This window comes from Bos grunniens, chromosome 7 (assembly GCF_055505025.1).
Source record: "Bos grunniens cultivar Pamir isolate PY7600 chromosome 7, Bosgru_T2T1.0, whole genome shotgun sequence".
Classification (NCBI taxonomy): Eukaryota; Metazoa; Chordata; class Mammalia; order Artiodactyla; family Bovidae; genus Bos; species Bos grunniens.
In genome coordinates, this window is record NC_141171.1 from 53,954,662 (window position 1) to 53,980,648 (window position 25,987).

Sequence of the window (25,987 nt, forward strand, 5' to 3'; positions counted from 1 at the left end):
AGGTCTTCAAAAAGATTTACGCAAAGACATTCAGAGCAACTTCATTTATAATAGCCTAAGGGGAGAACAGTCTAGATGTCGATAAACAGGAGAGTCAATCAACAGTAATATAGTCAAATAATGAAATATTACTCGACAGTGAGAAAGTCAGAGTATTAATTCAGGCCACAATGTGAATGAATCTCGAAAATTTTATGTTGAGTGAAATCAGCAGCCATAGAGAGTATGATCAGTATGATGCCATTGGATGATGTTCTTTAACAGGCAAAGCTAATGGTACGAGCAAATGAAAACACAGCACAGTGGTTGTGCATGGCAGGGTGTGTTTTGTGTCTGTGTTTTGAGGGTAAAATGGAGAGACCTGAGAGAACTGTCTGAAGTGATGGTAAAGTCTCTATCTTGATATGGGTTCAGGACACCTTCATGCATGACTTTGTCACAATTCCCTTAAGAATTGTGCATTTCACTGTAGGTAACTTTTGCCTTAAAAGACTGATAATATTGAACCTTAGTGAATGATGAGCTTACCAAAGTGTTTAGAAGGGAAGACCTGATATCTGCAACTTACTTTAAAATTTATGAAAGAAGTAAGCTGTGTTGGTGGATGAGAGAGATGGTTAGATATGTGATAAGGCAGATGTAACAATATGTTAACACCTGAGGAATGGAGGTCATTTTCCAAGGTCCCACCCTTACCCTTTACCACCATTGCTGTGCGGGAAGCGCTATGGAATCTCGATAAACCTCCTGCCTTTCACACTGTGTGGAGTTGAGGAAGGGCTCAACTTAGTAACTTTTAGCCTCTGTAGAACCAGAAAGAATTCTATTGGGTTGGCCAAAATGTTCATTTTGATTTTTCCATAAGCTCTTACAGAAAACTCTGAATGAACATTTTGGCCAACCCAATAGAATCTACTTTTCTTTGCAAACCGCATTGCAATCATTGGAAATTGTCAGAAAATACAGAGATTCCTCATGTCATAGAGTTAGGGATCCCCTGTCTACCAGCTTCAGAGCAAGGAAGTGGCTATTCCCAGAACTCCTTGCTGCATATCCATGGGTTGGCATCAGGATTATTCCTATAAATTTAGGAGAGATCCTGCATCTAGGGGAGCTTGGTTTCGAGTCAGTCATCTGTCTGGAAATGCGGTACTCCGACCTCACAGTTGTCTGAGGCAAAGAAGTCACCTGTGTCTATGTTAGATAAATTCACCTCCGGCCTCACAAAGATGCATTGTGCAGAATTAATGAGCTCAGTATAAAAGCCACTTGCTTAAGTCCTCTGAAGGACAGAGGGCTGGAAGGTGAAAGGAGTGGATTCTGTCCAGAGTTTCACCCTCTGGCTCTCCTTCCTCCTGCCCTGCTCTGGCAGCAGGACCTCATATGCTCTCACTTGGGGATCATGTATACGGGACCAGGGAGTTTCTCATTTTCAGTTTTCCAAAGTACAAAAGAACAAGGGTCCCTCTTCTGCTGATGGTGCTGTGTCACTATTTCCAAAGACAGAGAGAAGGAGAGGAGCTAGGAGAGAGAGGAACACAGAAAGACCTCCTCTGTTTAAAAAGCACAGTCTTCGGAGAATGGGGAGATGATCCCCCTTCTCCTCACAGAGACACCAGGCTGATGGACTAATGGGTTTACACTCTTTTAAGTGTTACATGAGCATGAAGCCAGGAAATTTTAAAGCCAGAAGACTCCTCACATTATGAACTGGCCACGTCCTACATACCTGTCAGCTCACACGCCATCTGTTTAACTGTCGTGCATTTGATATCAAGTGAGCTTGTGTGCTTTGTGTTACCTTTAAATTTTTCCTGAAACATTTTTCTGACTTGTACATTACTTAGATTTCTTTTTTCCTCTTTTGTGTCCAGTTTTTGTTCACATTGGCTGTGACTCCAATCTTGGTTTGAAAGCTAGGGAAGTTGCTTATAGGGGTTTTCAGGATTTCTGAATATGAAATGCAAGGAAATTGCATAATGTTGCAGAGTTTCCTCTTCTTGTTGCTTGCTTGTTACCCCAAATATAGTAGTTCCTTCTAGAAGCTTAAAGGAATTTGACAGATCTTACCCACTGATGGTCTATTGTGGTCTCGAGAGTCAGTGTCACCCTGATTTGAGGTTGAATTTTTTTCTTGAGGTCAAGCAACAAAGCTTCCTGAATTATAACTATGACAACAGTGTTTATATAACATGCAAATCAAAGTTCTGTGGCAGAGGGGAACCACCCACCGACAACACTCAGTGTTAATAGTCCCAGAAACATTTTGCTCATGAAGCTGGTTAAAGTAGTTAGCTTACCCCTCCACTGGATATCTGGGTGGACCCTGCCACCTATATACTCCAGGAGGAGCTGTTTCAGCTTTTCCTTTGAAATTCTGTTGGCTTCATTTGTGATTTCTGACAGGGAACGGTAGTAAATGCCAGCAATACTCAAAAGTGGGAAGTGCTGCTTTAAGAATAATCTGCTCATCAAGGTCATTATGACCGGCTCCTGACCCACTGAAGAAGACTCAGACAAGAGAATGTGGATCCCGTGTTTTAAGCTCCTGTCCCTCAGTCAGGGGTGATTTCTTGGACTGTATATATGCCCAGCCCTGTGTTAGAAGCTGGGTGATCCCCCATGAAAGTGTAAGGCAAAAGTATCCATTGGATAGTTATTTGGAGATGAGAAATAATGAAAAATGCTAAGTTGTATCCTGAAGCATTAAATTCTATAGAGTAGGCTGTTCGAGCAGTGAGGAGTCAGAGAGAGGATATAGGAGGGAGGTCTGCAGCCGTTAAGTAAGGAAGGAACACTTCACAAAGGTAGAAGAAAGGGAAATGACATTTTTGAGCACTTTCAGGCACCGTGAAACTACTTCTAATTCTCCCATTACTCCCACAGATATTATTACTTAGCTGTACTTTAAGAAAAAAACAGGCTCAAATGTTAAATAACCATCTGAAGGTCCACAGCCAGAAAGGCCCATGGAACCAAGCCTTTATGCCAAGTCTCCAGGGCACACAGCCCATTCTGTCCACCACTCCACTTTGCCTCAACCACCTCCATTCCCCCTTGTTCTGGATTTCATCCAATTCTTGTACAGGTGAAAGGATGGGCTAACAATAATGAACGAGGCTGACTGTATCAGCCCAGGAATGCCCAGGGTTGCCTTCTGGATGAAACGGGGCTTAGTCTTATGTATGGGAATGACATTCAGCAAGCCTCCCTACTTCAGTGGACCAAGAAGAGCTCCTGCTGCTGCTAAGTCACTTCAGTCGTGTCCGACTCTGTGCAGCCCCTTAGACGGCAGCCCACCAGGCTCCCCGGTCCCTGGGATTCTCCAGGCAAGAACACTGGAGTGGCTTGCCATTTCCTTCTCCAGTGCATGAAAGTGAAAAGTGAATGTGAAGTCGTTCAGTCATGTCCGACCCTTAGCGACTCCATGGACTGCAGCCTACCAGGCTCCTCCATCCATGGGATTTTCCAGGCAAGAGTACTAGAGTAGGGTGCCATTGCCTTCTCCAGAAGAACTCCTAACTGCCGGTTATTTTCGTCCAATTGAAATCTACTTTCCTGGAACTCCACCCTGACTTTCATCTCCATTCAGAGCAGTAAGTCTTCCCCTTCTTGGACATAATAGGTCCTTCAAGTATTTGAAGGACCAGTATTGTGATGTTTTGAAGTTTGTTCTCCAGCCAGAGCTGTGGTTTAGGGCAACGCATTTTCCAGGAGCAGTGTGTCAGATAGATCAGAGCAGAGAGAGAGGAGTCAGCAAGACCAGGGAGAAGGCCAGTGTTGAGATACAAATGAGAAGACACAGCCTGACATCGAGCAGTGAAAGAGAAGTGGGTATGAGGGATAGACTCAGGATGCAGGACAGTGATAAATCCTGGCACTGGCTGGATATGTGAAGTAGAAGGAAAGAGAAGGAAGGGGGAAAATCAAGGATGAATGAGATAACTTTGCCTCTCTACTGTGTTGTGTATTTTTCTTTGTTCTTCATTCAAGAGTTCCCTATAAAGCTTAATTAGGCTTTTCTCTCATTAGCCTTTTTTTTTTTTTTTTGCCAGAACTCTTGGCTGCAAGCAATAGAAATGCAATTTAAAAAAAAGAAGAATCTTGCTGGTTCACTTGTGGAGAGAGCAGGGATGACACTGAGCTACATCTCAGTAGGTCAGACAGTGCCCTTAAAGTCTGGCCTCCCTTCACATCGTCACTCCACTTTCCTTTGGCCTGTACTCAGTCTTTGTGTCTGTGGTGGCAGAGTCAGCTCCAGAAGCTTCAAGCATGTGTCCTGTTCTAACAAGGCCTCATTCCCTCTGGTGTAATAAAAAAAGTTTAAACACAAATCCTGTCGACTGCGTTTGGCCTGGGGAGAATCACATGCACACTGGGATACCAGGTCTGGATCCTCTGGCCACACCCAAAGATGGAATTAGGCTCAGCCCCCCACCCCCACTTCCTGCCCCAAACAGCAAGGACTTGGTGGTAGGGTGGCTCCCAAGGAAAATGAGGGCAGAATCCCTGGGCATAGAAAGCATGGGTACTGAGCAGAGGAAACAGGAGCAGATGTTCTGAGTACTTTGCTTCCCCCCTGGTGTTCCTGAGGAACTGCACAAGAGATACGCCCTTTTGGAGCCTTTAGTTCAAGCAGCAGAGGATGCTTGAATTAATGGAACAAAAAGTGTGTCTTTCTATTCATCATCATTGTCGTAGTCATGTTGAAGAGCAGGTGGTCACTTTTAGTCTGAGCAAGTCTACAGGAGTCAAAGACTATCCAGCTGACTTTGGGAGCACGGCCATTTTCCAGGAGAGTGCCTTCCTCCTAAGGTGCCTGTGTTGCATGGGGGAGGGAGCCTCAGCACCCTGAACTACAATAGCGCCTTCCTGGTGATGCCATGGACTAGCATTAGCAGCATTTGTGGTCAGTTGTTGGGTGTAGAGCTAGTATTCATCAGTGTGCTACAGAAAATGAATGACTCTGTGAAGGGTTTTGACAGCCTGAAGTTCAGCCAAGTAAGATAAGTCTGCCTTATATTGTCTCGTAATAAGACCTGAATTGTGTATTTCTCTTTCTTTCTAAGGTAAAGATTCATAGTGGATTTGCCAGGTGTTGAGAAGAAAGAGGCATACTCACCTGGCAGTGATAGATCTGGCTTACTTTCTGTCTGGTTGATCCATCAGTGCATTGTCCTTATTGCTTCAACTTGGAGATAGTTAAAAAATCTACATCTCTTTTATTCCTCTACTCACAAACATTCATCCAGTCAATATTGAGTGGCCTACTGTATTCCCGTTACTAAACCTCTTTGCATGTAAGAGGGCAAGAGCAGGGTCTTCATGTTTATTTAGGAACAGGTCACGGGGAAGAGCCCTCAGACATGTGTTTATTGGTTCACTTTTGAAAGAGCCTCCCTAAAACAGCAGATGCAGTACTCGTGGCAGTAGAAAGGGCAAGCCAGAGGAAGCACTGCCAGGTGAGAATTAGAAAAGCAAAAGCAGCCATTCTACTTCCTTCTCTGGCCACCTTCTGTCACTCGGACTGTGGTGACAAGAGGCATGTTTCTAGTGGGAGAAGGAGGAACCAATAGTAGCTCCCCAGCTCTGGCACCTTGAGTTCAGACATATCCTCATTTACTCCAAGCTCTTTAAACTGATTTTATCCCCATAGGCTTAGGATTCAAACAATTCATTTTTTTCCATTATACTTTATTGCAGGGCATTTATATAGCTCCCTGTGCTATGCAGTGTCGGACCTTGTTGTTTTTCCTTTATGTATAGCAGTTTGTATCTGCTAATCCCAAACTCTCAGTTTATCCCCCTCACCCCCTTTCCCCTTTGGTAACTGTATGTTTGTTCTCTGTATCTTGAATCTGTTTCTCTTTTGTAAAGAAGTTAATTTGTGTCATATTTTAGGTTCCAGGCATATGTGATATCACATGCTATTTGTCTTTCTCTTTATGACTTACTTCACTTAGTATGATAATCTCTAAATGGATCTAGATGTTGCTGCAAATGTCATTATTTCATTCTTTTTTATGGCTGAGTAATATTCTATTATAAATAGGTACCACATCTTACCCATTCACCTGTCAGTGGACATTAGATTGCTTCCATGTCTTGGCTGTTGTAAATAGTGCTGTTATGAACTTGCAGTGCATATATCTTTTCAAATTAGAGTTTTCTCTAGATATACGCCCAGGAATGGGATTGCTAGATCATATAGCAGCTCTATATTTTAGTTGCTGAAGAAACCTCCATGCTATTTTCCATACTGGCCGCACCAATTTACATTCTTACCAACACATATAGAAGGGTTCCCTTTTCTCCACACCCTTCCCAGCATTTGTTATTTGTAGATTTTTTTTTAATTTTATTTTATTTTTAAACTTTACAATATTGTATTAGTTTTGCCAAATATCGAAATGAATCCGCCACAGATATACCCACGTTCCCCATCCTGAACCCTTCACCCTTCTCCCTCCCCTACCGTCCCTCTGGGTCATCCCAGTGCACTAGCCCCAAGCATCCAGTATCGTGCATCGAACCTGGATTGGCGACTCGTTTCATACATGATATTATACATGTTTCAATGCTATTCTCCCAAATCTCCCCACCCTCTCCCTCTCCCTCAGAGTCCATAAGACTGATCTATACATGGGTGTCTCTTTTGCTGTCTCGTACACAGGGTTATTGTTACCATCTTTCTAAATTCCATATATATGCGTTAATATACTGTATTGGTGTTTTTCTTTCTGTCTTACTTCACTCTGTATAATAGGTTCCAGTTTCATCGATCTCAATAGAACTGATTCAAATGTATTCTTTTTAATGGCTGAGTAATACTCCATTGTGTGTATTTTAAATGATGGCCATTCTGACTTGTGTGAGGTGGTGACTCACTGTGGTTTTGATTTGCATTTCTCTAATAACTAGCAGTGATGAGTGTCTTTTCATGTGCCTTGTTGTTCAGTCCCTCAGTCATTTCCAACTCTTTGCGACCCCATGAACTGCAGCACGCCAGGCCTCCCTGTCCTTCACCGTCTCCAGGAGCTTGCTCAAACTCATGTCCATTGAGTCAGTGATGCCATTCAACCGTCTCATCTTCTGTTGTCCCCTTCTCTTGCCTTCAATCTTTTCCAGCATCAGGGTCTTTTCTATTGAGTCAGCTCTTGGCATCAGGTGGCCAAAGTATGTCTTCTTTGGAGAAATGTCTATTTCTCTTCTTTTCTAAATATCTTCTGCCCATTTTTCATTTGGGTTGGTTTTTTGTTGTAGTTGTTATGGAATTGTTTGAGCTGTCTGTATATTTTGTAAATTAAGCCCTTGTCAGTTATGAATATCTTCTCTCATAGGTTGTCTTTCCATTTTGTTAATGGTTTCCTTTGTTGTACAAGCTTGTAAGTTTGACAAACTGACTCAATGGGTATGAATTTGAGCAAATGCCAGGAGATGGTGAAGGACAGGGAAGCCTGGCATGCTGCAGTCCATAAGGTTGCAAAGAATCAGACGTGACTTAGTGACTGAATAACAAATGAGTTTGAGTAGGTCCCATTTGTTTATTTATTTATTTTTGCTTTTATTTCTTTTGCCTTGGAAGGCTGACCTATGAAAACATTTATATGAGAAGAGAGGGTCTCCTGGATGCAAAAATTCATGTCCATTATTGGTTGGTGGTGCACAAATGAGGGGTATCTTACTAGTAACTTCTCGTGGGTGTTACTGAAAGTCCCTATGTTAAGCCTGTTTAAATTCAAATGTGGTGCTCTGCTCACAGATCTGTCTACCGCACCATCCTGGGCACTGCTGCTAGTTCTGTCTGTGCTGTTAGCTTTTGTGAAGGATGTTTTTTGAGCATCCCAAAGTGTCTCCAGCTGGTTGTGGTTTTCAGTTACTGCCATACTTGTATTAATTGGAAGTTTATAGAATTACTGTTATGTTTAAATTGGGTGGAAATTCTGTTCTTACATAATGGTTGTGTTGTTGCCATTTTAATTACTCCTTAGCTTCTTTTGAGTTCTTTGTTGATTTCCAAACTTTTTTTTTTCCATTGGACTGGGTGGAGGAGTCGTATGAAGTTGTGATTGAATACAAATCTAGACTAGAAAGCTCTCCCACTTGTTGGCTTTTGTAACTTTTGGAAACTTATTTATCTACATGATGGTATAAAGTGGAGGAAGTAGTAGTACCCCATAAGCTTGAGGATGAAATAAAATAATTCATGTAAATGCTGTGTGTGGTGTCTGGCATATAATTGGTGGTGAAAAAGTGTGGTGAGTAGTTACTTTTATGTTTGACTGATGTTTTAAAAAACATTGACAACTATTGCTCGGCAAGTTGACTTTAGATGGTCTCCTTTCCTTTAGTCCTTTAATTAGCTTCATTTGGTTAAATTGCATGGCTAATGAGGTCGCTGTCACTGTATCCCTCAAACCACAGACCTGTGCTTAGCCATTTATCCCATAGAGGATAAGTCTGAAGAGAAGGAAAGGGGAAGGGTGGTGATGGCGATGAAAGACCATCTTTACAGAATGCTCTCTATGGGCCATAGAATTTGTATTCTACCCTCTATGTTAAATGTTTTCTATCTGTTGTCTTATTTAATTTTCACAATGACCCTAAGAGACAGGGAATATTAATGTCCCTCTTTTAGACTAGGTAAGACTGAGGTTTAGAGATGTGAAGTGACTGAACTCTATAGCTGGTAACTGGTAGAGCTGGGCTTTGAACCTAAGCAGCATATGAGCATAAATCTGTCACCCCTGAGAGTTTAAAAGAGCAAGCCCTAGTGATGGTGGATCCATTGTGTCACAAGAGAGGAGGGACAGAAATTGTCTCTGATGGTGTAGAGGCAGCTTGGGCAGTGTTTGGGAGTATGGGCAGGTAGTTCTGTTTTGTATTTCTCCACATGGACACGTAAGAGGAACCACCTGATGGGAGGGGTTTAGATGTTCCAAGCTACTTGGAAGAGACCTGAGAAGGACAAAGCTTAAATGTGAATTCACATGCAGCTGAGATAGGAACAGCAGTTTTAAGTGAATTTGTCCATGAACCTATTTCTCCAGCACTTTCCTTTTGTGCAGATTTTGATCCAAAATGTGATGTGGCCAAGTGTTAATGCAGCTGTGTGTCAGAGGGAAAAGTGAGATTGCTTTGTCTAATTCTTGCTTTACTTATGCCTTTAATTTATAAGTTAAAAAATTTCTGTGCTTTTCTTGGTAAGGCCTGGATAATGGTGATAAAGGACAGCTGTGAAAAAAATTCTGGGAACCCAAATAACTCTGCTCTCTTAATTCTCTAGGGACACGTAAATTGAATTGGCTCATCAGTGAACAGAACTGATTGCAAAATCACGCCTTAATGCAATAGGAGCATATGAAGGCTTTCCTCACCCTCCTTTGATTTAATTAAATTGTATTCCCACTGTAGCTTCTGGGTGAGGTCTCACAGAATTGCAGTATCCTGTGATTTATATCAAAGACCTACTTTCCTGCCCTGGTGTTTATCTTCAGAATTGAGCCCTGTGGTTCAAAGAATATGAAGTGTTACTTCTGGGTTAGATGTCAGCTGGTCACATGGGTTAGTGGTGAATGCTTCAGGCTGGAATCAAAAGGCAATTCCCAATTTCATTTTCTGACTCATGGCAAATTCTTTATGCCAGTGACTCACCTTCCCTAGCTGCCCATGACGTCTTATCACCTTCATCATCATCATCATCATCATCATGTCTTATGTATCACGTGGTTAGTTATTAAGAGTTTGGGCTTTGCAGACAGACTGTAGGAGTTGTGTCTGGATTCTGCCCAATTCCAGCTGCCTAACGTTGAGCAAATGACCTAACCTCTCTAATGCCTCCGTTTTCTCATCTATATGTCAGGAATAATTAGGTTGGTGTGAGGACTAAACAAGATAATGCATTTTAGAGTGCTCAGAGTGGTGTCTGACATATGATAAGTCTTTTGTCATCATCCTTTGTATTAAATCCATCATTGCTATTGTAATTATTTTATAATGAGTCTCAGATGGACCCTCATAACATAAAGTAAATCTGTAGTTTGTATTCTCTAGAAGTATACACTTGAAAACAAATATTCAGTGGTATGGATATTTAACAAATCCTCATGTATAGGGAGAAGGCAATGGCACCCCACACCAGTACTCTTGCCTGGAAAATCCCATGGCGGAGGAGCCTGGTGGGCTGCAGTCCATGGGGTCGAGAAGAGTCAGACACGACTGAGCGACTTCACTTTCACTTTCCACTTTCATGCATTGGAGAAGGAAATGGCAAGCCACTCCAGTGTTCTTGCCTGGAGAATCCCAGGGATGGGGGAGCCTGGTGGGCTGCCGTCTCTGGGGTCGCACAGAGTCGCACACGACTGAAGTGACTTAGCAGCAGCAGCAGCAGCAGCAGCAGGTACAGAGTTCAGCTGAAACTAGAGCCTCCCTGAGTGAAAGCACTATGGAAAGCCAGAGGGCCAAAAGAGGCTTAACTATGGGGGCCAGGCTTTAGAGCACTCTGGCTAAGCAGGATGGATGGACTTTAGCTTAAGTTGGGTTGTTGTGTTCGTGTGTTGTGATTCATTCTTCCTTGGAGTCATAACTCAGGAATTGTTGAGTGACTCATGTCACCTTGAATTGGTCCTGGAGAGTTGAATTCTATCCTTTTAAGACATAGTCTCTTAGAGATTTACTTGAAGGCATACGAACCTGAGATAACTCTACTAATCAATCCTAAGGCAGAAGCCGCTGCCAAAGGGACCTTTTAGTTGGGGAAATTGCCCTTGTCTCTGAACCTCAGTCTGGCACTAGTGGGCAACTGTGAGATCTCACGGTTTTCCCAGAACAGACTGAGCATTTCTGAAGGGGTGAATTGCATGCCCTTTGCTTCTGCCGGAATGGAAGGTACTTATAAACCATAGGCTACTAGTACAGCTTGGTAGTTGTGTGCATTTGCCACTGCCTAGGAAAGTAAAGGACAATTGGAACCTCCCTGCAGGAGCAAGATATACCAGTACACCACCTTCCAGCTCTCTGTCCTTGGATAAACTGTGTAACCTCTCTGGCCTCCAGTTACACGTCCATAAGATGCAAACAACACTAGTGGCTAATCCACAAGGTGGTTAAAAAGATTTGATGATGTCATGCATGGCACTTGGTAAGTGCCAGTGAACAAAGCCATTTCCACTTAGCGATGTTCCCATACCACCATCCAGCCTGTGTGATGATGAGGCTGCTTCCCTACCCGGACCTTCCTTGTCAGGCCATGTAGTCATGCTGTTCTGGCAGGCATGGTTTGTTAGCTTCATTTCAAACTCGTTCTCTTTGGTTCATTTACCCAAACCAGACAGAGATTAATGGCCTGCCTTCAAAGTACCAGGCGGCACATGTTCCTGGCACCTTTGGCTCATTGATTGCGACTCTGCAGTTTGGGGAATACCTCAGTGTTCTAGGCAGGGGCCTCCTGAGCCCTAGGAGACATTTAAAGGAAAGTAATTTGGTGCAAATTCACCTCCTAATTAAGGAGGGCTGAAAGCCCTGTTTTGTTTTGCTATTCCTTCTGGCCAGTTAGAAACAGGAGCAGGATTCTCTGGAATAGAATGTGTGAATTTATTGGGAGGAATGAAGTGAGCAGGGATGGCCAGAAAAAGTACTTGCCCAAGCATGGTCTCTTCCCCTGTGTTTGCCTTAGCTACCTGTCCAACTGTAGTGCACGCCATTGACTGTGGGTCTCTGGTCTGACCTGTACCCATTTGGCTCTGCAGGATTGTGTTTCTGCTTCTCTCTTTGCCCCATTCTTATCTCCTCTGGTCTGAGGCCTTTTCATTCATCAGACAGTGGTGCCTGAAATATAGAAACCCCGTTTATCCTCATCTTTCTGACCTTCAGTATGTGCCTGTATCTTTGTACAATCTTTGAGAAATGAATAATAATCATAAAATGGGAGATTTGTCAAATTATCTGTTTGACCATTCAAAGACCTTCTTGGCTGACTCCTTCAGGTTATAGATGGGGCAGCTGAGATGCAGAGAGGGTGAGAGACTTACCCAGTGACGCAAGGCAACTGGGGGCCATGTTGGAATTATTGTTTAGCTCTTGACCAGCAGTATCAGTATCAGTCTCACCGATACTTACTAGCAGATAAGAAGCCCCCTTAGGATATCATGGCTCTCTTTTCAGAGTTGCTTGGCTCTGTTTCTCTAAGGGCTAAATAAGTGGTTCTCAACCAACAGTGACCATTACAATCACTGGAAATATCCTTTTTTTTTTTTTGTTATCACCAACTTCATCCTATGCCTTTTCATATCTATAGGATCATAAGCACCAAAGAAAGATTTTGGAGCTATGATTTTTTCCCCCTAAATCAGAGGTTTTATCATCTTACTTAATAATGTCAGCATATCAGGGATTGGCAAACCCTGCCCTGCAGGCCAAATCCAACTGGCTACCTGTTTTTTGTAGCCCATGAGCTCAACATGGTATTTACAAGTGAACATTTGCTATTGACTCAGTGATAGGAAACACTTTGAAATCTATTTAAGCTAAATGCTATCCTCCCTCTATAAAAATTCTGTTTTTCTCATTAGTCTTATCTGTATTTCAGAAAGTTATACTCCTGAGAAAAGATACTCCCAATGGTTGTGATGGCCACTCTTACAGTTGAGAACCAGCTGTATAACCCCTGGAAGAACCAAGCCAAGCATCCCCCAAAAAGACAGCCATGAAACAATGATTGATTTTCCCTGCTAGGAATATTATACCTGTATTTTCAAAACTTACTCTATTTGAATTTTGTCAGGAAAAAATTGTGAAAATTTGTGGTCTTTCTTGTTTTTCAAGTCCCTGTATCATCATTGGTTTGGCTTTTGCCTCTTAGCTCACAAAGCCTAGAATGTTTACCATCTAGTCCTTTGCAAGAAAAAGCTTGCCAACTCTTCCAGTGTGTCATTGTCTGTTTTATGTTGGGACACATTCCCTTTTATGATTTGTATAAATCAGTTAAGGATATTTTGTCGTAAAAGTAGTATGTTCTCCTTATAACATTTAAATTCGCAGTAAAAAGTTACTGGTCCCATTCCCCTGTGTTAACACTTAACAGTTTGTAATGTATCTTTGTCCAGACTTTGCCATGCACTAGCTGTGAGACCTTAGTTAACCTCTCTAGCCTCAAATTCTCCATCTGTGTATCAGTGATATTAACAGTTCTTACCCAACAGAATTGTTGCATAGATAATTTGAGATAATTCATGTGAATTGCTTAGCGCAGTTGCCTGCTGTGCAGTTAATGCTTAATGATTTGTAACTAATTAATTTTTTTCTCCCTTTTAGTTTATATACACGTATTAGTTTTTGTTTTTGTTTTTTTTTAAGGAAGTATATGACTTTTTTTTTTTAACAGTAAAGCTCCAGAGATGATTCTCTGAACAGGGAAAGTAAATATTGCTAAGTCTGCTGCTGCTAAGTTGCTTCAGTTGTGTCCGACTCTGTGTGACCCCATAGACGGCAGCCCACCAGGCTCCCCCGTCCCTGGGATTCTCCAGGCAAGAACACTGGAGTGGGTTGCCATTTCCTTCTCCAATGCATGAAAGTGAAAAGTGAAAGGAAAGTTGCTCAGTCGTGTCCAACTCTTAGTGACCCCATGGACTACAGCCCACCAGGCTCCTCTGTCCATAGGATTTTCCAGGCAAGAGTACTGGAGTGGGGTGCCATCGCTTCTCCTGAAGTAAATATTAGGAAGTGAGTAATAATAGAAGAAATTTCCATTTGGGGGCCAGAAATTGCCTTCCATTTTCTAGCACACGGTAGACAAAAGGAGAATGTAATGGTTTTGTATAGTGAACCTGTTGGGTGGTATAAAATGCACACAAGTAAATGTTATTTCTGTTTTCCAGGTCTACAACTCAAACAAAGACAGCCAGAGCGAAGGGAGTAAGTATGTTGCTTAGACACTTTTCCTACAGCTGGGTGTGGGCCTGGGCCTGGTGAAGTTGCCATTCTGGGGAAGAACCACCAGGAGGTGCTGTGGGCACATTGGGTTGGCCCCATTCCCCCAGTGCAGTCTGAGCTGCTTCTGCCCAAATATACCATGTCAGGAGGGTCAATGAGCCTGAGGGGCATGGCTGTGATGACATCTTGCACTGTATAACCCTTCACACTGTGCAAAGAATGTTTATGTACATTATCTCAGTTAATCCTGTGTTGTCTTAAGAATGTAGCTCCAGTCACCACTTAAAAGTCACTTAATCCAATAATACCCAGCTCCCCCAGCACCCTGTCCAGAACTGACTTTGCCTCCCACACAGTCTCGCTCAGAGGCCTGAAGAGGCAAGAACCATCTTAGTGATCACTTAGTAACTAACTCTGTTCCTTGTTGCTGCTCTGGAGAGTTATGAGTGGAGACGGTGAACTCTGTAATAATATTCCGTTTTGATGGGAGTGACCCTGGGCAGCCTCTGTAGCATTATACAGCAGGTTTCCCCTACCACTGGCTCTGAGTACTCTGGTTAATTGTGGTTTCCAAGGGTGCCTGTAACCTTGTAAAGATGATGGGATTAAAATGGAACTGCTTTTGCTAAGTGTTTAGGCTGATTATCTACTTGGTGCATAGGGGAAAAAACACATTCCTTCCACGTTGCTACCAGAGTACAAAGGAAATTCTGTCCCCTTGCCTCAGATTTGCTTTTGTAAAATCCATTTGGAAAAAGATTCCAAGGTAGCCCTCCCATGAATTCTAGTATTGTCAGAAAAGTCAGTAAAACAGTGCCTCTTCTTGTGGACAAAAGGATGAGCCATTTTATGTATGTGTGAAATCCATTATGGAGCAGAGATTTTCCTTCTTTCATTCTTTCCAAAATACAGATTTTTATCAGAAGTTTTAAAATATTAAGTAATTTGGAATGGTTGCTGTTGGTAAGTTCAGAGGCTTTAGGGGAGGAAAACTATTTTTTGTTGTTTCTTTTTTCCCCTCAGGAATTGAACAAGGGAAATTTTTTTTCAAGTAAATATTCAAAGAAACAGGTCATTTTTTCCCCCTCTGTATCAGGTGGGATTGCTTTAGAATATCTGAAATCAACTCTGGCTAACTTGTCCTAAAATAGCCATAGCAAAAACAATATTAAAAACAATGAAGGAATATAGAAGTCCTCAGAGTAATTCAAAGTAAGGTAGGAAGAGCTGAAGAACGAAGGCTTGAAAGCCGGACAGTTCTGGAGACCTGAGAACCAACGGGAAAGGGTCCTCTGGATGATACTTGCAGGATCATAAAGCCCATAGAATTTTTCAGTCCTTGCCTCACTCTTTTGAAGGTCCAGATTCCCAGGAAAGATAGCATCAAGATGGTCTTGCTTTGGCCCACCCAGAGGATAGCAACGCACCTTGATAGATGGTTTCAAAAGTGCTCATAAAATGAGAGCATGGTGGTTTACCTGCAGGGAGATCAGCGAACCCCCGGGACAGGAGAAGGTAGATGCCCACCCCACGGCCCAGCCTACAACCCATGTCTGTTATAAAGGACCCAGAACTGTGGGGGTTGAGACATATATGAATGGAGAACCACCCCTGCTCCCTCCCCCAGACCAGAAGCTGGCCTGTAACTTTTGACCTACAAACCTGCTTGTCTCTCCTTGAGATAAGTGCCAATAGATATGAGAGATGACCAGGATTCTGCTGGTGGGCATGCCAGCTGGTTGTACCATTCTGTAAGGCCTTTAGGACATAGGTACCAGAAGCCTTTAAAAAGTAAACATCTTTTGATTGATGTGTACACACTGTTGTATTTAAAATGGGCAACCAACAGATCAGATCAGATCAGATCAATCCCTCAGTCGTGTCTGATTCTTTGTGACCCCATGAATCGCAGTACGCCAGGCCTCCCTGTCCATCACCAACTCCCGGAGTTCACTGAGACTCATGTCCATTGAGTCAGTGAAGCCATCCAGCCATCTCATCCTCTGTCGTCCCCTTCTCCTCCTGCCCCCAATCCCTCCCAGCATCAGAGTCTTTTCCAATGAGTCAACTCTTCGCATGAGGTGGCCAAAGTACTGGAGTTTCAGCTTTAGCATCATTCCTTCCAAAGAAATCCCAGGGCTGATCTCCTTCAGAATGGACTGGTTGGATCTCCTTGCAGTCCAAGGGACTCTCAAGAGTGTTATCCAACACCACAGTTCAAAAGCATCAATTCTTTGGCACTCAGCCTTCTTCACAGTCCAACTCTCACATCCATACATGACCACTGGAAAAACCATAGCCTTGACTAGATGAACCTTTGTTGGCAAAGTAATGTCTCTGCTTTTGAATATGCTGTCTAGGTTGGTCATAACTTTCCTTCCAAGGAGTAAGCATCTTTTAATTTCATGGCTGCAGTCACCATCTGCAGTGATTTTGGAGCCCAGAAAAATAAAGTCTGACACTGTTTCCACTGTTTCCCCATCTATTTCCCATGAAGTGGTGGGAGCGGATGCCATGATCTTTGTTTTCTGAATTATGAGCTTTAAGCCAACTTTTTCACTCTCCACTTTCACTTTCATCAAGAGGCTTTTGAGTTCCTCTTCACTTTCTGCCATAAGGGTGGTGTCATCTGCATATCTGAGGTTATTGATATTTCTCCCGGCAATCTTGATTCCAGTTTGTGTTTCTTCCAGTCCAGCGTTTCTCATGATGTACTCTGCATATAAGTTAAATAAGCAGGGTGACAATATACGGCCTTGATGAACTCCTTTTCCTATTTGGAACCAGTCCGTTGTTCCATGTCCAGTTCTAACTGTTGCTTCCTGACCTGCATACAAATTTCTCAAGAGGCAGATCAGGTGTTGTGGTATTCCCATCTCTTTAGAATTTTCCACAGTTTATTGTGATCCACACAGTCAAAGGCTTTGGCATAGTCAATAAAGCAGAAATAGATGTTCTGGAACTCTCTTGTTTTTTCCATGATCCAGCGTATGTTGGCAATTTGATCTCTGGTTCCTCTGCCTTTCTAAAACCAGCTTGAACATCAGGAAGTTCACGGTTCACATATTGCTGAAGCCTGGCTTGGAGAATTTTGAGCATTACTTTACTAGCGTGTGAGATGAGTGCAACTGTATGGTAGTTTGAGCATTCTTTGGCATTGCCTTTCTTTGGGATTGGAATGAAAACTGACCTTTTCCAGTCCTGTGGCCACTGCTGAGTTTTCCAAATTTGCTGGCATATTGAGTGCAGCACTTTCACAGCATCATCCTTCAGGATTTGGAATAGCTCAACTGGAATTCCATCACCTCCACTAGCTTTGTTCATAGTGAAGCTTTCTAAGGCCCGCTTAACTTCACATTCCAGGATGTCTGGCTCTAGGTCAGTGATCACACCATCGTGATTATCTGGGTCATGAAGATCTTTTTTGTACAGTTCTTCTGTGTATTCTTGCCATCTCTTCTTAATATCTTCTGCTTCTGTTAGGTCCATACCATTTCTGTCCTTCGAGCTCATCTTTGCATGAAATGTTCCTTTGGTATCTCTCATTTTCTTGAAGAGATCCCTAGTCTTTCCCATTCTGTTGTTTTCCTCTATTTCTTTGCATTGATCGTTGAAGAAGGCTTTCTTATCTCTTCTTGCTATTCTTTGGAACTCTGCATTCAGATGTTTATATCTTTCCTTTTCTTCTTTGCTTTTCACTTCTCTTCTTTTCACAGCTATTTGTAAGGCCTTCCCAGACAGCCATTTTGCTTTTTTGCATTTCTTTTCTATGGGAATGGTCTTGATCCCTGTCTCCTGTACAGTGTCACAAACCTCATTCCATAGATCATCAGGCACTCTATCTATCAGATCTAGGCCCTTAAATCTATTTCTCACTTCCATTGTATAATCATAAGGGATTTGATTTAGGTCATACCTGAATGGTCTAGTGGTTTTCCCTACTTTCTTCAATTTAAGTCTGAATTTGGCAATAAGGAGTTCATGGTCTGAGCCACAGTCAGCTCCTGATCTTGTTTTTGCCTTTGGCTGCAAAGAATATAATCAATCTGATTTCGGTGTTGATCATCTGGTGATGTCCATGTGTAGAGTCTTCTCTTGTATTGTTGGAAGAGGGTGTTTGTTATGACCAGTGCATTTTCTTGGCAAAATTCTATTAGTCTTTGCCCTGCTTCATTCCGTATTCCAAGGCCAAATTTGCCTGTTACTCCAGGTGTTTCTTGACTTCCTGCTTTTGCATTCCAGTCCCCTATAATGAAAAGGACATCTTTTTTGGGTGTTAGTTCTAAAAGGTCTTGTAGGTCTTCATAGAACCGTTCAACTTCAGCTTCTTCAGCGTTACTGGTTGGGGCATAGACTTGTATTACTGTGATATTGAATGGTTTGCCTTGGAAACGAACAGAGATCATTCTGTCGTTTTTGGGATTGCATCCAAGTACTGCATTTCAGACTCTTTTGTTGACCATGATGGCCACTCCATTTCTTCTGAGGGATTCCTGCCCGCAGTAGTAGATATAATGGTCATCTGAGTTAAATTCACCCATTCCAGTCCATTTCAGTTCGCTGATTCCTAGAATGTCGACATTCACTCTTGCCATCTCTTGTTTGACCACTTCCAATTTGCCTTGATTCATGGACCTGCCATTCCAGGTTCCTATGCAATATTGCTCTTGACAGCATCGGACCTTGCTTCTATCACCAGTCACATCCACAGCTGGGTATTGTTTTTGCTTTGGCTCCATCCCTTCATTCTTTCTGAAGTTATTTCTCAGAGGGCAAACACAATGAAACCATACTCACAGAAAACTAGTCAATCTAATCACACTAGGACCACAGCCTTGTCTAACTCAATGAAACTAAGCCATGCCTGTGAGGCAACCCAAGACGGGCGGGTCATGGTGGAGAGATCTGACAGAATGTGGTCCACTGGAGAAGGGAATGGCAAACCACTTCAGTATTCTTGCCTTGAGAACCCCATGAACAGTATGAACAGTATGAAAAGGGCAACCAACAAGAACCTACTATATAGCACAGGGAACTCTGCTTAATATTATATAACAACCTAAATGGTAAAAGAGTTTGGAAAAGAATTCAAACATCTCCTGCATTGGCAAGTGGGTTCTTTACCAGTAGCACCACCTAGGAAGCCCAAAGAATATATGCTGAAAAAGAATGGACGCATGTATATGTATAACTTAACCCTTTACTGTAAACCTCAGCACTGTACTATGCAGTGTACTCCCCAGGACACAGTTTACTGTACAAACTAACATGGCGTTGTTAATCGACTATGTGCTGTGCTGTGCTTAGTCACTCAGTCGTGTCTGACTCTTTGCGACCCCATGAAGTATAGCCTGCCAGGCTCCTCTGTCCATTGGAAATTCTCCAGGCAAGAATGCTGCAGTGGGTTGCCGTGCCCTCCTCCAGGGGATCTTCTTAACCCAGGGGTTGAACCCAGGTCTCCCACATTGCAGGCGGATTCTTTACCATTTGAGCCACCAGAGAAGCCCTGCTGCTGCTGCTGCTAAGTCGCTTCAGTCGTGTCCGACTGTGTGCGACCCCATAGACGGCAGCCCACCAGGCTTCCCGTCCCTGGGATTCTCCAGGCAAGAGTACTGGAGTGGGTTGCCATTTCCTTCTCCAATGCATGAAAGTGAAAAGTGAAAGTGAAGTCGCTCGGTTGTGTCCGACTCTTAGCGACCCTGTGAACTGCAGCCCACCAGTCTCCTCCATCCATGGGATTTTCCAGGCAAGAGTACTGGAGTGGGATGCCATTGCTTTCTCTGAGAGAAGCCCTATACCCCAATATAAAATAAGTTAAAAATAAAAAGAAAAACTCACCAAGTATTAATAATAATAAAAAAAAAGTAAATATCGTTTGACCTAGTGATTTGTCCTAAAGAATAGATTGGAGCACAAAGATGTTTCTGTTAAAAAAAAAAAAAAAAAAAGTTCACCAGAGCATTGATAATAATAGGTGAAGAACTAGAAACAATCCAAATGTTCAGTAGAAAGTTTATTAAAAGTATCATAGAATACTATGTAGCCTTTAAAAAGAATGAGAGACCATATGTAAAATAGATAGCCAACGGGAATTTGCTGTATGGCTCAGGAAACTCTAACAGGGTCTCTGTATCAACCTAGAGGGGTGAAGGGTGGAATGGGGAAGGAGATGGGAGGGAGGTTCAGAAGGGAGGGGATATATGTATACCTATGACTGATTCATGTTGAAGTTTGACAGAAAACAGCAAAATTCTATAAAGCAATTATCATTCAATAAAAAAATAAAATTAAAAAAACATTTAAACCCCCCCAAAAAAGAAAAAGAATGAGAGAGATCTTGATATATTTGCAGAAGCAGTGTCCCCCATATACTGTTCATTGAGCTTTTGAAAATTCAGATCATGGAATGGTGCATTTATTAAAATTATTTGACTTGTCTAGATATATTGATAGAAAAAAAGTCTGGAAATACATTTGTCAGCAAGCTGTTACTCAGGATAGAGGATGCTGCTGCTGCATCTGAAGTTGCTTCAGTCGTGTCCGACTCTGTGCAACCCCATAAACTGCAGCCCACCAGGATTCTCCATCCCTGGGATTCTCCAGGCAAGAACACTGGAGTGGGTTGCCATTTCCTTCTCCAGTTCATGAAAGTGAAAAGTGAAAGTGAAGTCACTCAGTCGTGTCCAACTCTTAGTGACCCTCTGGACTGTAGCCTACCAGGCTTCTCCATCCATGGGATTTTCCAGGCAAGAGTACTAGAGTGAGGTGCCATTGCCTTCTCTGCAGGATAGAGGATAGGTTACTACAAGATGCTGACCTTCTACTTTAAATATTCTTTAGACTTTCAATTGTCAACAGAGGGTATGTGTTTTATAATAATAGCTATTAATAGGTAGCATTTATCAGTTGCTTACAGTTTTTCACCGTGTTTTATGCACATTAGCTCATTTAATGCTCACAGTGCTGGGTGAGGTAGGTGCTCTTGACCTACTTTGTAGATTAGGAAGTTGAGGTTGGTAAACTCGGGAGATGTATTTAATCTGAGTGCTGTCTGACTCTAACGTCTTTGCTGTTAACCACAAAAGATTTTCTACCTCCCTAGGAAAAGGGCAATGCAGAAAGTTCCATTTTGGGAAACACAGACACTTGAACATTTTGCTTTTGGCATCCTGTCACCCACAGGGCACAGAGAGTTGGCTGCCTCGAGTCTCTGATGATTCCTCAGTTGCTTACCCTTTCATTTAGGAAGTGGGAGAGAAAAAGATATTAAACATATTGACCACTTTTCCAGGAGCACTTTTCACAGAAACTGTTTTTCTAGGGTATTGCTATCCTAAGAGATGTTCTGTTCATTAATTTCCAAGCTGGCAAAACCAGAGGAGTGTTCTGGACTGGTGCTTTCTCCCGACCTTTGACATTAGGATCCCCTCTTCCCATCACACAGGCCTTGGCCTCACCTCGCCTCGCCTCCTCTCCAGAGTGCTGTCCCTTTCTTATTCCTCCTGGCAGTAATTTGCAGCTTCACTGCACACCCACTATAGCACTCATCGCCACAGGAAGCACTATTGCCCAGGGTCTGGTTGTTCTGCAAGTGTTTATAGGACCATCAAAACTTTTTTAAAGGAAAAAAGTCAGTCTGACAGGAGTTTAAGAGCTGGACATCGTGCTTTTCACCTCTGATAGCCAACTTCCAAATGTCTAGTATTTTCCTTTATAGAATATATTTTGGTGGGAGTTTGAGTGCCAACATTTTAATCACAGAACCAGAATGTTTGAAGAGACAGGTAGCAAAAGGGAATTCCTTTGGGGACAGGGCTGAATTTGTTGCTTTTTCTCTTGAAGTTTCTCTCAGGCCTTACTGTGTCTGTGGGGTATAAAACAGGGCCATACATAATGTCTGGCAGCTGCTGGTACTTTCCAGGTGGCCCGGTGCCAGGGAGAGGTTGCCAGCAGACAAATATATGCACCTTTCTTTGCAGAGCCTTTCCCCCCTTCTCTTTCTTCTCTGTTTGGATCTCAGGCACAGAGAGAATGATTTAATCATTCTCCCAGATTTGTCGTGCATGACCCCTCCCTCCCTCCCTCCCTTCCTTCCCTCCTCCCTTCCCTCCTTCGTGTGTTCACTCACTCATTCCCTTGGAATTCTTTTCCCACCTCCTATTCCTGTCCTCCTTCACACTGTTCTATTGTATATCTTTAAAGTGTATTCTTGGACAGTCAGTCTCTTACCTACCTGTGTTTTAAGTTATACAAGCGTTTGTTGTGTTCTGTTTCCTGCCCTGCTCCTCCAGTGTTGTGTTGGGAGCCGCTCATATTCCTCTGTGTACTTACAGTGGCTTCTGTCTGCTGCATGCTCCACAGTGTGTAGCACTGGGCAGAGATGCCCTCCCACTCTTCATCACCATTACCGTACCACAGTGGACGTCTTCGTACAGGTCCCCTTGTGTGAGAATCTCCTTGGGGTTTACCCTCCCGGAGAGTTGCTGGTCAGTCAGAGGGTGTGTGTGTGTGTACTTGGTTTGAAGGAAGGCTCTCACCTTTGTGACCTAGAGTAAGTAGCCTGTTCACAGTTTCCCCAGCCCAGTGTTTCCATTTCCTCATTCCTGTCAGCTATTGCCATTATATTCAGCTTTGTAATTTTTTACCAGTCTAGTAGATATAAAATGGTAGCTCATTGTTGTCTTAATTTGTACTTCTCTGATAACTGATGAGTTTACTGGGTATCCTCTTCTGCTTTTTGCCTATTTGTGTCCTTTGCCCATTTTTCTATTGCAGTTACCATTTTTTATTGATGATTTATAAAATTCCTTCTATAGTCTAGATATTAATTCCTTGTTGTAGATTTTAAATATATCTTCCTATTTTGCCATCTGACATTTGATATTATGTTTGATATCTTTGAGTATAAAGCTTTACTTTTTATAAATTTGATTTTTTTTTCCTTCTGGTTTGTGATTTTCAAGTTGTGTTTTGAAAAAGGCCTTCCTGACCCATGTTGCAAAGATGTGCACCTACACCTACATTTTCTTTTATTGACTTCATGATTTTGTCTTTCACACTTCGGTTTCTCCAGTTGATATCTATCTTTGTATATGGTGTTTCATAAGGATTCAATTTTGTTTTAAAAAGCCAGTTTTCCCAACAACATGTGTGAAGCTATCTATTCTCTCCCTCTTTTACTTGTGATACCAGCTTTCTTGTGTTTGCATATCTGAGCTCTGTCTCTGAGCTCTTTATTTCCTTGGCCTGATCTGTCTGTTCTTGTGCTAATACCTTTCTGATTTTAATATGATGACTTTGAGGCAAGTCTTAATATCTGGTAGTTTGAGTTTCCTCTCTTTGCTTTTCAACGGTTGACTTAGCTGATTGTGGACCTTTATCCTTCTACATAAAAATTTCCTCAAAAATTTGAAATTTTCATTTGGGATTGCATTGAAGTATACAGGTTAATTGGCAGAAAATTGACACTTAAAATATTAATAATGGTTTAGTCTTAAATGTTGTTTCTCATAGTATGCTTTACAAATAACAAATACTTTTTTAAATTGAAAATTTTTTTATTGAAGGATAGTTGATTTACAGTACTATGTTAATTTCAGGTGTATAGCAAAGTGATTCAGTTTTATATATATGTATAAAACTGATATATATATGTAATACATATATATATATATATATACATACACACACACACATAGTCTTTTTCAGATTCTTTAGGTTATAACTAAATACTGAATATAGTTCCCTGTGTATACAGTAAATTCTTATTGTTTATCTAGCCTGTATATAGTAGTATCCGTTAATCCCATACTCCTCTAATTTATCCCTTCTCCAGCTTTCCCCTTTGGTAGCCATAATTTTGTTTTCTATGTCTGTGAGTCTGTTTCCGTTTCATAAATAAGTTCATTTGTATTATTTTTTAGATTCCATATGTAAGTGATATCATATAATATTTGTCTTTCTCTGGTTTACTTCACTTAGTGTGGTATTCTCTAGGTCTATTCATGTTGCTGCAAATGGCAGTATTTTTTAAATGGCTGAGTAATACTCCATTGTATATATGTACCACATCGTCTTTATCCATTCCTCTGTCAGTGGACATTCAGGTTGCTTCCATGTCTTGGCTATTGTAAACAGTGCTGCTGTGGACATTGAGGTACATAAATCTTTCTGAATTGGAGTTTTTGTCTTTCCTGGATAATCCTCAGGAGTGGGAATTTCTGGATCATATGATAACTCTATTTTTAGTTTTATAAGGAACCTCCACAGTATTATCTGTAGTGGCTGCACCAATTTTCATTCCCACCAACACTGTAGGAAGGTTCCCTTTTCTCCACACCCTCTCCAGCATTTATTATTTGTAGAGTTTTTGATGATGGCCATTCTGACTGGTGTGAGATGATACCTCATTGTAGTTTTGATTTGTATTTCTCTAATAATTAGTGATGTAGAGCATATTTTCATATACATCTTAACCATCTGTATCTCTTCTTTGGAGAAATTATGTCTTCTTTGGAGAAATGTCTATTTAGGTCTTCTGTCCCTCCTCCCTCCCCTCCCCCGGGCCCCGCCTTTTTTTTGCTATTGGGTTATATGAGCTGTTTGTGTATTTTGGAAATTTAGCCCTTGTAGGTCACATCATTGGCAAATATTTTCTTCTAGTCCATAGGTTGTCTTTTTGTTTTGTTTATCATTTCCTTGCTGTACAGAAGCTTGTGCATTTGATTAGGTCCTATTCATTTATTTTTGCTTTCGTTTCTTTTGTCTTGGGAAACTGACCTAAGAGATTATTGCTACAATTTATGTCAAAGAATGTTTTGCCTATGTTCTCTTCTAAGAGTTTTATGGTGTCATGTCTTTATATTTAAGTCTTTAAGTAATTTTATTTCTGTGTATGGTGTGAAGGAGAGTTCTAACTGCATTGATTTACATGCAGCTGAAAATCGACACTTTTATAGTGCTAAGTCACATCCTTCAAGAGCTTTGAATGTCTTTCCATTTATTCACACGTCTGTTAGCATTTTAGTTTTCTGCCTAGAAGTCTTCTGTATTCTTGGTTAAGTTAAGCCCTACATACTAAATTCAAATCCCAATCTGTTTTTTTTTTTTTTGCCAATTGTATGGGCGGCTCAACCATGGATCCTGCTGCCATCAGGAACCTTACCTGGGTTTGGTCCTGGAATGTGAAGAATATGCAGCAGTGACACTGAGTTTTCTCTCATTAGTCACATTTGTAACCAGTAGTGAAGGGAAGGAAAAAACAGGAGTAAGAATAGCAGAGAAGAAGGAAGTCCTGTTTGTTGCTCCCTACGCTTCTTTACTGAGGAGGTGATCGCACCAGTGTCAGTCATCTAGACAGCAAATGACTGTCACTGATTTTCCCCTCTGTTATTACAAAGAACAAGAGTCTTCCCTGGGCAGGAATGTTGCCACCTTAATGCATATCTCCTGAGTCTGCATGTCCCATCGCATCTTACGTATGGTACAGTTGTGAGATTTACTCCCCAAAGGCTCTGTGAGAGCTGGTTCATTCTCCTTTGAAGTGAGCCCAGGTCAGAAGCAGGAGGAGGCGCCAGGAAGGAACCTGTTCTCAGCCCCTTCCTGTTGTCCTGTCGTCCCACTGGAGGGACAGTTGGAAAGCTGCAAATTTGTCAGAGAGAGTACACAGTCCAATGCAAGAGATCCAGGGAAAGGCAGGCTGTTCTAGTGTGAGTTCGTCTTTACCAGCTTTGAAGTTTTAAACAATAAATGTCACTGCCTACTTAGCTGTGGAAAGATTAGCTTGTTTGTGGAAATGATGCTCTCCCACTGCTTTGCCAGCTGTTAGGAAGCCGACAGACTGAGATAGAGAGGGCTGTCTCCTAATCTTGGCTTCTAGTGACGGGTCCCTTAGTGTATTAACTCAGATCCCCTGGGCCAATCGGGTGGTTTCAAAGAAATATGCCTGAGGTGCCCTAGGTGTGCCTTTTTGTGCCCTTCTGACCCCACCTGGCTTTTCAGAGGGACACTGCTGCCATTTTCTTGCTTCCTCCTCTTGTTGAATGTGTTTCTGTGCTTT

At 42.0% G+C, this 25,987-nt stretch overlaps 1 protein-coding gene across 11 annotated transcripts in view; it reads left to right on the forward strand.

The window, feature by feature from the left end:
* The window catches only part of ARHGAP26 (Rho GTPase activating protein 26), a 475,560-nt gene that overhangs the window by 248,822 nt on the left and 200,751 nt on the right, over positions 1 to 25,987 (forward strand). For all 11 annotated transcript variants that reach the window (XM_086412177.1, XM_086412175.1, XM_086412178.1 and 8 more), the window contains exon 12: positions 13,875 to 13,911. In XM_086412177.1, the coding sequence (XP_086268303.1) occupies positions 13,875 to 13,911 (37 nt within the window). The remainder of the gene's footprint in view (positions 1 to 13,874; positions 13,912 to 25,987) is intronic.